Here is an 18,266-nt window from a genome sequence, read left to right on the forward strand (position 1 = left end):
GAGTATCTGCTGTGCAGGGGAGCTGCAATGAGTCTATGCTAGGTCCATGGGGCTTTGTTTGGTGAAGAGGGAGGAAGGGGATACCCACCTCTGCATTGGCTCAAAGGAGGCATATGTCACCTGCATATCTCACCAACAGCATGCTGTTCTCTGTGTCTTTGAGTGATGCAGGGTTTCTTGACAAATCAAGCCTAACCCTAGACTCTTTTCTCAGGAACTTCATCTCGGCCTCCTTGTATACAGGTTTTGGGGCATATTTTACAGGAACAGACCCAAGTGCAGGGCCTCCAGGACCCCTTCCCACCTAATGGCCAACACAGAGGCCAAGCAGAGGGAGTTTGGCTCCAAGAGACAGAGGCTGGCGAAGTACAAGAACTCTTTGGTGAGTCACCATCCTGACTATTAATTTCATTTGTGTCACTGCTGGGGCAGCTCATGAAAGCAAGTGGAGAACATATTGTTCCAGTTTGGCAGAGAAAGTTCTGGTTAATCCTCTGTCACCCCATGTTTTAGGGGCTTTCAAAAATGTCCCAGTTTCTCTCTCCTCCTCCCACTTTCCCCCTTCTCCTCAGCTCTCTTGGCTTGCTGCAAAGTGACTTCCAAGGAGTTTGCACCCCATCAACTCAAAAGCGGGGACAGGAGATGAGATAAGTTGCCAGGGTCTTCCCTTCCCAGGAAGCTGAGACAAAAGCAAACTGCTGTGCCCTTCCTAGCTTGTGTGATCTTCCTCATAAACAACCTTGGCCATCCTCACAACCTTCTGGTGTTGCTTGTCCACATGTGCCTTGCTTTTCCATCTGTGAAATGTTGAGGGATATGGGAGGCCATCTCTGGATCTAAATTGGGGGTGGGCCCAGTGGCCCTCAAGTCCAGAGTGCTCCCCAGAACTGATTTTTAAAATGACATTTGCCTCTGAAATTTGGCAAGAAATGGCTAAATGCAGCATAATCCTTTTGTGGCTAAATATAATATATGTGTTGGGATAGTCAGTATCCTAACCCATCCTCAGTATCCCAGCCATGGCCTAAATTATATTGTTTATTATATTGTATATTATATTGAAAGTATTCAAGACAATCTGATCTCAAAGGCAGTAGCTTTTTCCTTGCTAACAGAATTAAAAGTTTATTTCCTGGACTGAATTCTGAAGTGATGAAATAATATTTGGATGCACCATGTGTTTTCCTCCCCTTTTGCTTAGTCACTCTCTGGATGAGGACTATTTTCTATTTCAGGTGACCTTTGCAGATGTGGCAATATATTTCACCGAAGATGAATGGAATCTGTTGACGAACAAACAGAAACGTTTGTACAATTATGTAATGATGGACAATTATGAGAATGTGGCTTCTGTAGGTAAGGAACCTGAATCTATGGCTCTTTCTATAAAGACTGAGGGCCCTTTCATACTATATTATCATGTCGCTTTGGTTCCACTAGAATTAAAGAATCATAGAGTTGGAATAGACCACAAGGGCCATCCAGTTAAACCCCCTTCTGCCATGCAGTAATACACATTCAAATCACCCCCAAGAGATGGCCATCCAGCCTCTCTTTAAAGACCTCCAAAGAAGAGGACTCCACCAAACTCTAAGGGAGTATATTCCACTGTCAAAAAGCTCTTACTGTCACAAAGTTCCTCATAATGTTTAGGTGGACCCTCTTTCCCTGTGGCTTGCATCCATTGTGATGTCTCATTTTCTCTGTAGCAGAAAAAAGCAAGCTTGCTCCTTCCGCTACATGACACCCTTTCAAATACGTAAACATGGATATCATATCCACTCTATCTTCTCTTCTCCAGGCTAAAGATAACCAGCTCTCTAAGCTGCTCCTCATAGAGCTTGATGGTTTCACCCTTTGGTTGCCCTCCTTTGGACATGCTCCAATTTGTCAACATCCTTTTTGAATTGTGAGGCCCAGAACTGGACACAGGATTATTCCAAGTGAGGCCTGACCAAAGCAGAATAGAATGGCACTATTACTTCCCGTGTTCTAGAAACTATACTCATATTGATGCAGCCTAGAATCCTATTGGCCTTTGTAGCTGCCTCATCACACTGTTGGCCCAACTTGCGGTCTACTAGGAGTCCTGGATCCCTTTCAAGCATAGTTTAATTGTGATAGCAACATCCTGTAGAATATTTGAATCTGTAGTTGAGTGAGGCACTATTGCTCTCCAGTTTCTAAGGATTCTAAATACTCCATCCTAAACTGCCAGTTCTAGGATTTTGGGGAAAGAAGCCATGGAGATTAATGCATTTCACACCCAAATGGTACTCAGCATGGAAGAGATCTGTCTCAAGTGCTTTCTTAAAAGCTGTCAGAGTGGGAATGTGATGGATCTCCTCCGGCAGTTGTTCCATAGTTTTGGAGCAGTAATAGAAAAGGCCCTCTGGGAGACTGATGTTAGCCTAGTAGATTTCTTCCAGAGGACCTTAGTGTGCGGGACAGACAGTTGGGAAGAAGGCGTTCACTCAAGTACTCTGGGCCCAAGAAACCTTGGGAGTCATCCCGATCCAGAATCCCTCCCCCCCCCCCGGCATTAGGGGAATTTGTTTATTCTTGGGCCCTATTTAATTGAATGGGACTCCGCGCAGTGGAGCGGCTGCTCCCTCCACAGACACAGGCGCCATTAACCCTTATGGGGCACGTCGCCCCTTTTCCCAGTGTGGCTTTTAGTGTATGTTGAAATCCACGTAAGGCGTGCCCGCGTATGATGCAGATACACTGTACACGCATGCACACACATATAGGTGTTCACAAAAACACACATGAACTAGGTAACAAAGGTAGGAGTGGTGAATAGATGTTAGGCTTTGCTAATGCTAAAATAGAATGCAATGGGTGCTTGGTGCTAATACCTCAGACATAAGGGATTGGCACACTGGTCCTCAGGTCCTTGTTGGCTCTAAATTCCAGTCCTGTTCACAAGCCAATGTACAGCGCAATGTGAGCATGATGCTCCCAGATGCAGCTCAAGAATAACATAGCACAATATGGAAACAACTTTCCAGATACAGGTATTGGCAATGCACTGACCACATTTCACACTTAAAAATAAGTCACAGACAGTTGATTTCATCCGAATCTTTGGAGGTTCTCTATCTTGAGTTGCAAAATAATAAAAATATTTGCAAGTTCTGCTCTCTGACTTCCATCATGTTCACCATCTCTTGTATACACAACTCCAATCCAATCCTATCCACAACAATCCACATGTGAGCTGTATACTGTATTGGTTGTGATTCATCTCCTGCTGCCACACAGCATGAAGCGTCCTCTGCAGTTAGCTTGCATCATGCCATGTGCTCAGACTCAGCACTCTCTGGCCGTCTCACAGGATATGAGGCCACTTTTCATTCAAAATATTTTTACACATGTTTAAAGGCATCTTTTTTCAACAGTCTGTATGACTATCTGCTTCTACTGATTACCTCAAAGTAGTTCCCCACAATCTCTTCTTTGCCAGCTCCTGTGAGTAAGGATATAATCGTTTCATGCATTTCAGGCATCTGCAACAGGGTCATGCTCAGGTCACCCACCCCAGCTTTATTAATTTAATATCAAATAGGGAGGAGTGAACGTAAGGCTAAATCTTTGGCTAACACTTTCCTCTCTTAACTCTGATATTCAGTATTATTTTCCTTCTTTACAGAAAAACTTGTCAGTCATGAGAGAGTCCACACAAGAAAGAAGTCACATAAATGCCCAAATTGTGGGAAACATTTTGCATACAAGTCGATCCTTGTCATGCATCGAAGGGTCCATACAGGAGAGAAGCCATACAAATGCCAGCATTGTGGGAAATGTTTTTCTCAGAAGTCAGTCCTAGTGAGACATCAGAGAGTCCACACAGGAGAGAAGCCATACAAATGCCAGCATTGTGGGAAATGTTTTTATTTGAAGTCAAACCTAGTGACACACCAGAGAATCCACACAGGAGAGAAGCCATACAAATGCCAGAATTGTGGAAAATGTTTTTCTCTGCAGTCACACCTAATGACACACCAGAGAATCCACACCGGAGAGAAGCCATACAAATGCCAGCATTGTGGGAAATGTTTTTCTTTGAAGAGAGACTTAGTGAGACACCAGAGAGTCCACACAGGAGAGAAGCCATACAAATGCCAGCATTGTGGGAAAGGTTTTTCTCGGCAGTCAAACCTACTGACACACCAGAGAATCCACACAGGAGAAAATCCATACAAATGCCAGCATTGTGGGAAATGTTTTTCTTCGAAGAGAGACTTAGCGAGACATCAGAGAGTCCACACAGGAGAGAAGCCATACAAATGCCAGCATTGTGGGAAATGTTTTTCTTGGCAGTCAAACCTATTGGCACACCAGAGAATCCACACAGGAGAGAAGCCATACAAATGCCAGCAGTGTGGAAAATGCTTTTCATGGAGGTCAGGCCTATTCAATCACAAGAGAAGCCACACAGGAGAGAAGCCACACAAATCCAAGAAGTGAACGAACATTATTTTTGTAAAGATGGAATACAAAAATATTTTTTCAATCCAGCGGTGCTAAAAAGCCCTTATGAATTTATTTGTACAGTTTTTGTGTCCATATGTCTGTTTATGTTTTAAAGTTATGTTTTGTTAAGTTTAGGTTTTAATTGCTACTAGTATAGATAATTGCTTTGGGTTATAAATTTGGCTGGGGATTATGGGTCATGGTTTAGGATAGTTAGATGGGGGGGTGGGATTTGTTGTAGCTAGCTAGAATAGCAATGATAGCATTCAGAATTTGTGGGATGTTGGCTGAAGAAAGTTGGGGACCCTTAGTAACAGAAAGGGAGCTAGTTTCTTTGAATGTCTGGGGCAGGGAGAGATTGTGCATTTGAGAAGGATGGCAAAGTGGGGCTGGTTAATAGTGGGGGATAGATGGTGGGGATTGTAGGTGAGGGCTAGGTTTGGTAGAAGGTGGAGTTTTTGGTTTTGGGGTTTCAAAATATTCTTTGGCTTGGGAGGGCAGTTCTGGCTTAAACACTGATTTTCTGACTATGTGTTTTCAATAAACTTCTTTGCTATTTCAAGACACCGGACTCTTTGATGCACAGAAGTTGTGAATTTGCACAAAACTGACACTTTCTCCTGTCCTGAGTCCTCAGCTCCATTCCCAGCCATAATAACAGCAAAGGCAAACACACACACGAGATATGAGCCGACTTGGATGCCAACATAATACAATAAGAAGAGATTTATTCCTAGCCCGCTCTATGAAGGAGAAACTGGGCTGGTTACAACAATAAAATACATTGAGGTTACAATAAAATCCAAAAGAAATCAGTCCCTATGCCTACCCCCCTCCCGATCCCAGTACTAAAACTGGATTAAACAATGACAGTATAAATGATGTTGGGAGAAAATGCAGAGATGAACTCAGAGTAATCTTGGAAGCTTGTCAGTAGATAGACAAACTGGCAGACTGGAGCTTTGCCAGGAATCACAGCTGCTAGATTAAAGCACTGTAGGCTGGCTTTTCTCCAAAGAGGCACTGTTTATTTTTGGTTGCAAAACATACACGAGAGCTAGACCAACACCATCCACCAATTACAAAACCCACACTGTACAGTGATGATTTGAGCTTATATACACTTTTGCCATGTGGCAATCTAGCTCCGCCCCTTCCTGTACAATTTCCTGTGTTACCTGGACTACTGTCCACCATTCCAGATGACACAGCATATTTCCATAAGTGCTATGCGCTCTCTGGCACACTCCGCCACAATCTTGGACAATCACCTGCTGTCTGGAGCCACAGCTGCAACTAATTCCTGGTTAAGAGCAGCGAGTGTCCATTAGCTTCTCTGCCACATCTGAACATTTTCAATGCTGCTCCATACCTCAACAGTAAAACAGTAAAAACATTTGATTAAAATTATAGAGGCTATAGGTGAGGTGTCCAGTGACTCTGTGAATAAGATCATAGTGGATCAATTTGAATCTGTGAGTACCGAGGATGTGGACAAGCTCCTTGGAAGCATGAAGAAGACAACTTGCCCTCTCAACCCTTGCCCTTCATGGCTGATCTTCCAAGGAGGAGGTGCTTTGAGGACTCACCTAAGATACATCATAGATGCATCTCTTAGGGAGGGCTCTTTTCCATCTTGCTTAAAAGAAGCAGTGATACGGCTGCTTCTGAAAAAGCCCTCCCCAGATCCCTTGGACATGAAGAATTACAGAGCGGTCTCCCGTCTTTCATTTCTCTTCAACTCCAAATGGTCTTGGATGAAACGGATTACCTAGATCCATTTCAACCTGGCTTCAGGATGGGATACGGAGTCAAGATTGCTATGCTCACCTTACACGATCTCCGCTTGAGTATCAACATGGGAAGTGTGACCCTGTTGATGCTTTTGGACCTCTCAGTGGCTTTTGATACTATTAACGTGTTGCTTCACGTGCTGCGCAATATAGCAACATCAAAAGCATTTTAACATGGAGTATCGGTTGTGTAAGGGAGTTGCAGTGAATCTATGCTAGCTCCATGGGGCTTTCTTTGGTGCAAACAAACAAAGAGGGAGGAAAGAGATACACACCTCTGCATTGGCCCAAAGGAGGCATATGTCACCTGCGTATCTCACTAGCACCATGCTGTTCTCTGTGTCTATGAGTGATGCAGGATTTCTTGACAAATCAAGCCTAACCCTAGTCTCTTTTCTCAGGAACTTCATCTTGGCCTCCTTGTACACAGTTTTGGGCCATATTTTGCTGGAAGAGACCCAAGTGCAGGGCCACCAGGACCCCTTTCCACCTAATGGCCAACACAGAGGCCAAGCAGAGGGAGTTGGGCTCCAAGAGAAAGAGGCTGTTGAAGTACAACTCTTTGGTGAGTCGCCATCCTGACTATTAGTTTCATTTGTGTCACTGCTGGGGCAGCTCATGAAAGCAAGTGGAGAACATCTTGTCCCACTTTGGCAGAGAAAGTCCTGGTTAATCCTCTGTCACCCCACTTTTTCAGTGACTTTCAAAAATGTCCTGGTTTCTCTCTCCTCCTCCCACTTTACCCCTTCTCCTCATCTCTTTTGGGTTGCTGCAAAGTGACTTCCAAGGGGTTTGCACCCCATCAACTCCAAAAGGGGGAGAGGAGAGAAGTTGCCAGGGTCTTCCCTTGCCAGGAGGCTGAGGCAAAACCAAACTGCTGTGCCCTTCTTAGCTAGTGTGATCTTCCTCCTAAACAACCTTGGCCATACTCACCACCTTCTGGTGTTGCTTGTCCACATGTGCCTTGCTTTTCCATCTGTGAAATGTAGAGGATATGGGAGACCACCTCTGGATCTAAATTGGGGGTGGGCCCAGTGTCCCTCAAGTCCAGAGTGCTCCCTAGAACTGTATCCCAGCCATGGCCTAAATTATATTTTTATTATATTGTATATTATATTGAAAGTATTCAAGACAATCTGATCTCAAAGGTAGTAGCTTTTTGTTTGCTAACAGAATTTAAAGTTTATTTCCTGGACTGAATTCTGAAGTGATGAAATAATATTTGAAATGCACCATGTGTTTTCCTCCCCTTTTGTTTAGTCACTCTCTGGATAAGGGCTATTTTCTATTTCAGGTGACCTTTGCAGATGTGGCAGTATATTTCTCTGAGGATGAATGGAATCTGTTGACGAAGAAACAGAAACATTTGTACAATTATGTAATGATGGACAATTATGAGAATGTGGCTTCTGTAGGTAAGGAACCTGAATCCATTGCTCTTTCTACAAAGACTGAGGTCCCTTTCATACTATATTATCATGTCACTATGGTTCCACTAGAATTATAGAATCATAGAGTTGGAATAGACCACAAGGGCCATCTAATTCAACCCCTACTGCCATGCAGGAATACACATTCAAATCACCCGTAAGAGATGGCCACCCAGCCTCTCTTTAAAGACCTCCACCAAACTCTAAGGGAGTATATTCCACTGTCAAAGAGCTCTCACTGTCATGAAGTTCCTCCTAATGTTTAGGTGGAACCTCTCTCCCTGTGGCTTGCATCCATTGTGGTGTCTCCTTTTCTCTGTAGGAACAAAAAGCAAGGCTGCTCCTTGTACAACATGACACCCTTTCAAATATTTAAACATGGATATCATATCCACTCTTTATCTTCTTTTCTCCAGGCTAAACATAACCACCTCTCTAAGCTGCTCCTCATAGAGCTTGATGGTTTCCATACCCTTTACCACTTTGGTTGCCCTCCTTTGCACATGCTCCAATTTGTCAACATCCTTTTTGAATTGTGGGGCCCAGAACTGGACCCAGGATTATTCCAAGTGAGGCCTGACCAAAGCAGAATAGAGAGGCACTATTACTTCCCTTGATCTAGAAACTATTCTTGCATAGATGCAGCCTAGAATCACATGGGCCTTTGTAGCTGCCGCATCACACTGTTGGCCCATGTTCAACTTGCAGTCTACTAGGAGTCCTAGATCCCTTTCAAGCCTAGTTTAATTGTGATAGCAACATTCTGTAGAATATTTGAATCTGTAGTTCAGTGAAGCACTATTGCTCTCCAGTTTCTAAGGATTGTAAATACCCCATCTTAAACTACCAATTCTAGGATTTTATGGGAAGTAGCCATGGAGATTAATGCATTTCACACCCAAATGGTACTCAGCACATTCCTGAGCAGGTTTCCTACCTTTTTTGGCCCCTCTTCAATCCTTTTAAGGGGGAAAGACCTCCCTTGGCCCTGCAATGGCACAGAGAGGGCCCAACAGTGGCAAAATGGCCTCCACTTCCCCAAAGGGATGCTGTTGGATGTTGGGGGCAAAATATTATTTCATTTCTCCCCCCCCCCCCCTTTCCAGGCAATACAATGGGGGGTTGCCCCTGAGATCTCCTCCAAACCCCATCAGTACTCCATGCCTGTCTTATAGATGTTTTAAGGTTGCTCCCTGGCACTTGACCCTCATCAAAATTGGTGTCCAGGTCCCAGCCCCATTATTCTGCCTTTGGCAATGAGTTATTGGGATCTGACTCCAACTTAATTTAATATCAAATAGGGGCGAGTAAACATAGGGCTAAATCTTGGGCTAACACTTTTCTCTCTTTGATATTCAGTACTGTCTGTCATTATCCTTCTTTACAGAAGAACTTGTCAGTCATGAGAGAGTCCATACAGGAGAGAAGCCATACAAATGCCAGCATTGTGGGAAAGGTTTTTCTTGGAAGTCAGACCTATTGAAACATCAGAGAATCCACACAGGAGAGAAGCCATACAAATGCCAGCATTGTGCGAAATGTTTTTCTTTCAAGTCAAACCTATTGAAACACCAGAGAATCCACACAGGAGAGAAGCCATACAAATGCCAGCATTGTGGGAAATGTTTTTCTCGGCAGTCAAGCCTAATGACACACCAGAGAATCCACACAGGAGAGAAGCCATACAAATGCCAGCATTGTGAGAAATGTTTTTCTTGGAAGTTAAGCCTAATGACACACCAGAGAATCCACTCAGGAGAGAAGCCATACAAATGCCAGCATTGTGGGAAATGTTTTTCTTGGAAGTTAAGCCTAATGACACACCAGAGAATCCACTCAGGAGAGAAGCCATACAAATGCCAGCATTGTGGGAAATGTTTTTCTTGGAAGTTAAGCCTAATGACACACCAGAGAATCCACTCAGGAGAGAAGCCATACAAATGCCAGCATTGTGAGAAATGTTTTTCTTGGAAGTTAAGCCTAATGACACACCAGAGAATCCACACAGGAGAGAAGCCATACAAATGCCAGCATTGTGGGAAATGTTTTTCTACAAAGTCACACCTAGTGAGACGTCAGAAAGTCCACACTGGAGAGAATCCATACAAATGCCAGCGTTGTGGGAAATCTTTTTCTTCAAAGTCATACCTATTGGCACATCAGAGAGCCCACACAGGAGAGAAGCCATACAAATGCCAGCATGTGCGAAATCTTTTTATTTGAAGTCAATCCTAGGGTCACATCAAAGAGTCCACACAGGAGAGAAGCCATACAAATGCCAGCATTGTGGGAAATGTTTTTCTACAAAGTCACACCTAGTGAGACATCAGAGAGTCCACACAGGAGAGAAGCCACACAAATGCCAGCATTGTGGGAAATGTTTTTCTCGGCAGTCACACCTAGTGACACATCAGAGAGTCCACACAGGAGAGAAGCCATACAAATGCCAGCATTGTGGGAAATGTTTTTCTCGGAAGTCAAGCCTTCTGACACATCAGAGAGTCCACACAGGAGAGAAGCCACACAAATGCCAGCATTGTGGGAAATGTTTTTCTACAAAGTCACACCTAGTGAGGCATCAGAGAGTCCACACAAGAGAGAAGCCATACAAATGCCAGCATTGTGGGAAAGGTTTTTATTTGAAGTCAATCCTAGTGTCACATCAGAGAGGCCACACAGGAGAGAAGCCACACAAATCCCAATAGTGAACTAACATTATTATTGTCAATAATGAATACAAAAAAAATATATTTTCAATCCAGTGTTGCTAAGAAAAGGCCCTTGTGATTTTGTTTGTAAGCTTTGTCTGTCGATATGTCTGTTTGTGTTTTAAAGTTGTATTTTGTTATTTTTAGGTTTTAATTGCTAATAGTATAGTTAATTTCTTTAGTTTGTAAATTTGGGTGGGGATTGTGGGTCGAAGTATAGGTTAGGTAGATGGGGGGCTGGGATTTGTTAGAGCTGTCTAGAATAGTTATGGAATTATAGCTTTGCAATGTGTTGGATGTTGGCTGAAGAAAGTTGGGGGCAGGTATTGACAGAAAGGGCTAGTTTGTGGGAATGGCAAAGGGGGCCTTGTTTCCTGTGGGGCATAGACTGTGGGAACTGGAGGTGGGGGCTCGGTTTGGAAGAGGGGGGAGTTTTAGGTGTTGGGGTTTTAATATATTCTTTGGATTCGGGAGGTAGTTCTAGTTTAAACACTGAATTCCTTCTATGTATTTTCAATAAAATTCTTTGCTATTTCAACACACTGGACTCTTTGATGCACAGAAGTTCTGAATTTGCCCAAAATTGACCCTTTCTTCTCTCCTTAGTCCTCAGCTCCATTCCCAGCCATAAGAACAGCAGAGGAAAATACATACACACAGAGACTAACTAGAGCCTTCCTTTCCTGCCTTTCCCTCCTGAGTCCAGCTCTGCATCTTGGGCTCCAAGATGTGGTCCATCTTACGGATAGGTATCCTGGCCAAAGCAAGATTGTCTTCATGGACCAAAGCGACGTCCTCTTACCTGCTCACTGACAGAGAACCCGGCTGGGAAGGCCTGATCCCAGGTGGCTGAGCTATCATCACCCAGCCAGGTCTCCGTGAAACAAGCCAGGTTAGCCTCTTCGTCCAGTAGGAGATCATAGACTATGTGCGTTGTATTTTGGACTGACCTGGAGTTACACAAGAGCAGGGGAAGGTTCTGTGGTTGGTTTGGTATGCTCTCCAGCCCTTTTGGGATAGCAGGGTGAATGGAAGGGGAGATAGATATTTGTCAGGGTCCTAATTGCAGCCCCTCTTGCAACACAAAAAGCAGTACTTTGAAAAAGGAACAGCTTGTATTGAAGAAGATACATGTAATAGAAGTGACTTTTTTATGTCAGGAATGAAAGAAAGTATAAACATATCATTTTTATAACCATATCAATTTACCCCACCCAATTAGGCTATAAAGATAATTAATTGGATAGCCCTTTCCTGCACAGTGTCCTCCCATCTGGGATTGTGGCAGCGTTTCTAAAAACAATTAAGCTCTCATGTGCCTTCTCACAATCACTGCACCTGTGGCCTTGGACCACAGAACTCAGCCACACAACAATTTTCATTAACATTATGGCTTAACTATATATATGTATATGTATGTGTGTGTGTGTGTGTGTGTGTGTGTATATATATATAGAAACCCCATCAATCCCAATCTAATATGATACCATATGAAAATATAATAGACCCATAACAACATAATACAATATAAAAATACCAATAACTCTCTATGTTCCTCCTCCTTTTACAGAGCAGGCTTTTAAACTCAATCCTCTGTTAGAAGGATAATTCCCACACATTCCAATGCTAGCAAACAATCACATTCTTTAGCCATGATCTCCCTACCTCTTTCTAGTATCTTCTATTAAAGCACATATTAAAACATATTATTTTAACCCACCATAAATCCTATCTATCTTAACTCTATTCTAAACCTAAACCTATAACTCTTATGGCATGAATCCCTAAATGAATAAATGCATGAATAAAGATATTCATGACATATTGTGACTTCAGGCTGGTGCTCCTTACCTGAATGAGACTGGCCCATTGCAACCTCAGGCTGATGCTTCTTGCCTGAAAATTGAGTCTGGCCCATTGCAACCTCAGGCTGATTCTCGTTGCCTGAGAGATTGAGACTGGCCCATTGTGACTTCAGTCTTATGCTCCTTGGATGAAGGATTGTGACTTCAGGGTGGTGCTCTTTACCTGAAGGATTGAGACTGGCCCATTGCAACCTCAGGCTGATGCTCCTTTCCTGAAGGATTGAAACTGGACCATTGTGATCTCAGCCTGAGGTTCCTTGCCTGAAGAATTGAGATGGTACTATTGTGACTTCAGGATGGAGCTCTTTACCTGAAAGATTCAGACTGGTCCAATTTGAACTCAGGCTCATTAAGACTTCATGCTGATGCTCCTTGCCTGAAAAACTGAGACTGGCCCATTGCAACCTCAGGCTGATGCTCCTTGCCTGAAAGATTGAGTTGGGAGAATTGTGACTTCAGACTGGTGCTGTATACCTGAAGTATTGGGACTGGCCCATTGCGTGTCAGAAACAGTGTATAAGGGTTCTGTCATAAAGAGTAAAAATATTAGGGTTTGGTTATTAAAGTAGGAGTTATAGTTGTAGTTCATAGTAGGTAGTGTAGAATCTTTGCCAGTTGAAGCAACCAATGAATTAAGCCTTCCCTATTCCAATAAGCTACTGCTCTTCCATATGAGCTGGATTATTAGTGCAGAGTCCTTTCCTCTTGAGTTGCCCCCCCCCCCCAAATGGAAAAGAGGCACAATCGTCACCTTCCTGAAAATGATCCCAGAAAACTGGAAGTTCAATGCCAAGCCCTGATGTACAGCCCCCCTGTTACCCATGCTGGTTTATATAAATTTTGGAATCAATGATAACCCTTGGATGACCCCTGGCCAGACTCCAAGCCTGTCCGCCATTACTGGCAAAGCGAGAGGACATGTACACCTCCCCTGAGGGGAGCAGCCACATTAACATCTTAGAAGGTCTGGGAAGTCGCATGAAGGGATTATCTTAAGCAAGGAAGAGTAAAAAGGTTTGCCTTCCCTGAAGCTATCACCCCCTCCTCAAGTCTGTTGTCCGAACAACTTAAGTCAGTGATACTATCAGATTCAGACATCCAGGTGAAAAGAAAACAATTAAACACCTTTGTTTCGGCCAAGCCAGCCTCTTTGCCTCAGGCGAGATTTCGCCTATAAAAAGTCCCAACTTTTGCTGCTCAGCGCGCCATCCCAAAGGTCTACTTACTCCACGTCAGTTAGACCTCTGTTCTGGTAGCCGGCATTTCTGCTCAAACCCAGGTTGCGGAGCAGACTTGTCCCACTGTCCCACATCCCATTCGTTTCCCGGAGGAAGACTACATCTTGGTGAGTATACCATTAGCAAAGCCTAAAACATCTTTTCCATATTTCCAACCTACCTTCCTGAGCCTTGAATGTGTGTGTGTGAGTGTGTGCATTGAGTGTGTTCCCCCTTGTTTTCAATAGAGTAAACATTTAGTTATTGCAATCTGTCTCAGCTTCAGTTATTGGGATACCCTGGTCTCTTGGTATAAATATCGGGAGGGCGATCCTGGGAGGGACCGTCGTAGCAGGCCCCCTCTTGCAATATTTGAGCTAATAACAACAATAATAAAATTCCCCTAACGGACCCTTGGCTACACCCCTACTGCTCCATGTAAAAAGGACAAGGAAAAACACAGGTTACAGGAGAAGATCCCAAATAAAACCTGATCCTTTCTAGCCCAGGTTTAGATCCTGGGGACAGAGAGGGAAATCTGAGTTTGACTCGGGAGTCAGTGCATGTTGTGTGTGTCGATATAGGGCTAGATAGGAGACAGAAATTCATCTTCAGCATCCTTTCTCATAGTCACAACCAGTTGAATTGTAGCAACACCTCATTTATGCTAAAAGTGATGCTTCCGTAATTGACACTGCCCTTCAGATTCTCAGTGAAGAATACAGGATGCTCAAAATAGGGCAGAGGTTTATTTGAATGTTTCTGAAAGGACAAGATACTTTCAGACCAAGAACTTTGTAGCAGAAGTAGCATAAATGATGATTATAATAGAGCTTTACAAAATACAGTAGCCCTCCCAATTCACGGGGGATCCATTCCGGACCCCTCACGAAAATGATGACTCTCACATACTCGAGTCCCATAGAAAATAATGGGCTGCACACCCATGGCACCGGGAGGGGAGGCGTATGCAGGAGCATGCCGTTTTATTAATGGTCACCTGTCCTCCCACGAGGAGTGAGGTTGCGGATACCAAGTCCTCAAAAAGGGAGTGACAACTGTACAACAAAATGTGTGAAGGCTGCTTCTCCAAAAAAAAAAAAATTCCTATTTAGTTTTTGTTAATTAAGTCTTATCAAATAATAAACTTATAAACCATCAAAAACGTACTTTCAACTGCTCATATTTCTACACTTTCTCTCTAGTGGATACCTCTAAAGGTATAAATTCTGAGAAAAAAATGCTTTCCAAAGCCTTACATTACTATGCTTCTCTCCTGTGTGAATGCTATGGTGGCGAGTAAGGTTGGTACCTAAAGTAAAAGGCTTGCCATACTCCTGGCATTTGTATGGCTTCTCCCCTGTGTGGACTCTCTGATGCCTCAAAAGGGTTGACTTCTGAACAAAGCATTTCCCACACTGCTGACATTTGTGTGTTTTTCTCCACTGTGGACTTTCTGATGCCTGAAAAGCTTTGACTTAAAAGCAAAGCATTTCGCACACTGCTGGCATTTGTCTGATTTCTCCTCAGTTTCGATTCTCTGACGAGTTTCAAGTTCTTCTATAAAGAAGGGCAAAGACAGAGAAGAGTCATATCAGCATTAAGAGAGGAGAGACGCCTGGGATCTACTATGGAGCTAAGCAAAGGTCATCTAGGCAAAAAAACTGGAGAGATAAAGTAGTTTCTGTGTCCCCTTTCCTTCATATTAGTCACAGTTGCTAAATGGAACTCCTTAAAAAGTTGGAAAACAAGGACTTGAGCTGGTTCACACCAATTACTTGAACCAGTTGAACCAGTAAAATTTGGATTCTTCCATAAATGTTGATGTATAATTGGATTCTTCCATATTTGTTGTTGGAGAGATATGGAAGAATCCAAACTGAATGTAATTATATAGTTTATAGAAAAAGGTAATGGTGTTATGGTTGAGTAAAGTTAGTGCAACTGGATGGTGGGAAGGTTAATTCATTGAGTTTGTGGAGCTGGCTAACGGAAGGGTTAATTCCTGGAGTGAAAATAATGTGGAGGGAAAGGAATGGGAACCATAGCAAGCAGCCAAGCCTCACTCGGCCACATGCCCCCTCCTCACCCCCCACCCCCAATGGGAAAGCTGAGAAGGGGAAAGGGTTGGTTGGAGATAAGTTTAATGTATGTTAACTTGGTGAGATTGCTTGACTGGGTTTATTGGGACCTTGTTTGGTTTAATTTAAGGTTTCAAAATGGTGGGAGCAGATGGGAATTATCTCACTGTTGTGGGGAGGTTTGGTGGGAACTTGCTGGCCATTCAGTGGTTCTCAAAACAACATATTTGGGGGGAGATTTTGGATGATGAGGTAATTAACTTGTCAATTATATTTTTAGCAGGAATAAAATACCCAATAGGTCTTGTTGGGGGGTGGGATGTTAATTGGGGATATAAAATGGTCAAATTTTTATCGTTAGCTAGATCTGACTATAACGCCATGAACTGTGCCTTTTATGCAATCTCTTACTTTCAATAAAATTTTTAGTTTAGATTCCTGTTCTGAAATTTGACTTTGCTGATGAAAACTTTGTTAGACTTGTGTCTGACAATCATCAACCAAGCCAAAGCATGTGTAAAAGGAGCGTCAAGTAGGAGATACTCTAAGGAGATATTATAAATAACAAAATATAAGTGAAATATAAGTCATGCAAGATGTTAAGGATCTTGCAGGTATAATATTTGTAAGTATATAATATTCAGTTCATACAAGCTATTAAAAAAACAAATAAACCCAAGTGTCCAATTCTGAGACTAACGTCCAAGATCCGCTCTTTAACTCTCTCTCTCGATCTCCAACCGACACAATTCCCCCAACTGTCTCTTGGTCTCTCAGGCCTTATATCTCCTTCTCACGGAAGCTTCCAGAAGAACCTTTATCTTGCTCTCTGATTGGTCAAGAGAGCCTTCCATAGCAGTGATGTCATTCTGCGTTTGCATAAACCTCCCATTACTGCCTGAAGAAGACCTCCATTGACCGGAGCCCTGTTATTACAACAACAACAACACCTCTTTTCCTTGGAAGAGATTCACAACTATACCTTGTTTCCCGGCTGGGAAGAATAGGAGAGTTCCAGAGGTTCGCATTTCCACTAAGATTAGGAGCTCCCAAATTCCCATGGAAAAGGTTTCCTAAGGCATGTGCCAGGACAGAGCGGGGAACGGGGGGCACCTCATGGGCGAATGGCCCTTTGTCAGCTGAAGTTGGGGCTGAGGGTCCCTAAGAAGAGGAAGTGCCCAGGTTCCCAGAATCTCCTCTGAACCTCCAGGAAAGCAAGGCTCAGGAAAGGGACTGAGAACCTCTTGGACCAAACCTTGAGGGCACTTACCCAAAAGCTGGCCAGGATTGGTTTCAGGGACTGGCATTTTCCTCTCAGAGGACCATCAGGATCTCAAAGACCATTCCTCATTTTGGATTTTGAGTTTTGACTGTGCTGCCCTCAGTGGAGACTTGCTTACTCCTAAGGTGCCATGGAGGTGAGCATGGAACGTACAGGGAAGATGGCTTTTGCAATCTTTTCCACCATTGAGCTTACCTTGTGTTGTCTTCAAGCCTTTCAAAAGAGAGCCGGAAAGTAAACGGGGGGAGAAAGCAAAGTCCCACATTTGCTCCCATAAGCTCCCCCTGAAGCTTTTCCCAGCATGCCCTAGTCCTCAGTCTCCCTCCCAGGCTCCAATGTTTCCTAGAGAGATGGAAACCTTCAAGGGAGAGTCCTTGGGGGTCAAGCCAAGCTCTCCTCTGCTTCCCCAAGGCCTCCTTCTCCATCCACTGCTGGTCTTTGGAAGGAAGACCTAGAATGCTCTTGGGAAAGTTACTTTTGGAGGGACAGGGACTCCCAAAACCTCCCAGTGTGGCTCTAACATTAAGTTTGTCAAATCTCTCCAATGAACTGGGCCAGGTCTTAGGCCAGGAGTGGGGAACCTGGGGCACTCGCTCCGTATCCCCATTAAGAAAAAGACTGAATCTCCATGACTGGTGCTATGTTTCATACTCTTGGGATGGACAGCCAGGAAAACAGAATGCTTGAAAGAATCCAAAGGTTTATTGGATGGAGATTGAAGTGCAAGATGCCTTAAAATCATATGTTTTGAATCAAAGACAGCATCAATGGGGGCTCTGATAGTTTTAAAGGATAGAAACTTCCTCCAAACAAAAAGTATTTCGCACTTCCACTTTCTCTCCATTCTGGAAATGCTGATGCCTCAAAGGCTGGATCCTAAGCAAAATGAGAGATAAGGTTTGAACTGCAATTCAGAGGTCAAGGTTTGTATGTGGTTTTTTTTTTTTTTTTAATTTGTTTATTTATAAAACACATATACCAAAAACATAACATACATATATACACAAAATACAAAACACAATAACATGGCAAAGAAGACATCAACAACAAAATGAAAAGACATAATAGCTTTCCATTATCTATTAGTCATATTCTAGATTCTAAACCAAAACTTACATCCACTATTTTGTACTTCCTAGGTGGTCTTTACCACTCTTATTTGTTTATATCCATTTGTTTCCTCTCATCTGGTGTGTATTTATCTTAAGTGTCCTTTTGACAAAAGAAGTAAGTAAGGAGATACAAAGAAAATAAAAGGGTCCGCAGCCTGCAAATTCCTCTTTACTATCTATCAATGTGAAATTTTATCTATAACATAGTTACTTATATTAGGAGAAGTTAATATTCATAGCCTTTCTAACTTTTCAGTCATATTTACATACTTATTTATTTTTCTCTATATATTTTTCTA

At 43.1% G+C, this 18,266-nt stretch overlaps 3 protein-coding genes across 3 annotated transcripts in view; 2 read left to right on the forward strand and 1 right to left on the reverse strand.

Moving 5' to 3' along the window:
• The window catches only part of LOC149278062 (uncharacterized), a 498,960-nt gene that overhangs the window by 238,716 nt on the left and 241,978 nt on the right, over nt 1–18,266 (reverse strand). The window lies entirely within an intron of this gene.
• Nucleotides 273–12,018, forward strand: LOC149278068 (uncharacterized). The gene is made up of 4 exons (XM_089502424.1): nt 273–382; nt 7,567–7,687; nt 9,090–9,776; nt 11,981–12,018. Exons 1-4 carry the CDS (start codon nt 308–310, stop codon nt 12,016–12,018), a joined length of 921 nt encoding a protein of 306 aa, XP_089358550.1. The 5' UTR covers nt 273–307.
• On the forward strand, nt 3,727–4,534 carry LOC149278069 (uncharacterized). Its single transcript, XM_089502417.1, has one exon. The coding sequence runs from the start codon at nt 3,751–3,753 to the stop codon at nt 4,471–4,473; it is 723 nt and encodes a 240-aa protein (XP_089358543.1). The 5' UTR covers nt 3,727–3,750; the 3' UTR covers nt 4,474–4,534.

The sequence above is a fragment of the Sceloporus occidentalis genome, unplaced genomic scaffold, assembly GCF_023333645.1.
Source record: "Sceloporus occidentalis isolate IW3139 unplaced genomic scaffold, rSceOcc1.0.p SCAF_202, whole genome shotgun sequence".
NCBI lineage: Eukaryota > Metazoa > Chordata > Lepidosauria > Squamata > Phrynosomatidae > Sceloporus > Sceloporus occidentalis.

Bases quoted from the DNA above. Each gene is read 5' to 3' on its own strand.
- LOC149278069 (XM_089502417.1), top strand. From the start codon at position 3,751: ATGCATCGAAGGGTCCATACAGGAGAGAAGCCATACAAATGCCAGCAT.
- LOC149278068 (XM_089502424.1), top strand. From the start codon at position 308: ATGGCCAACACAGAGGCCAAGCAGAGGGAGTTTGGCTCCAAGAGACAG. The intron at 383-7,566 runs GTGAGTCACCAT...TTTCTATTTCAG, and splicing joins CGAAGTACAAGAACTCTTTG to GTGACCTTTGCAGATGTGGC. The intron at 7,688-9,089 runs GTAAGGAACCTG...CCTTCTTTACAG, and splicing joins TGAGAATGTGGCTTCTGTAG to AAGAACTTGTCAGTCATGAG.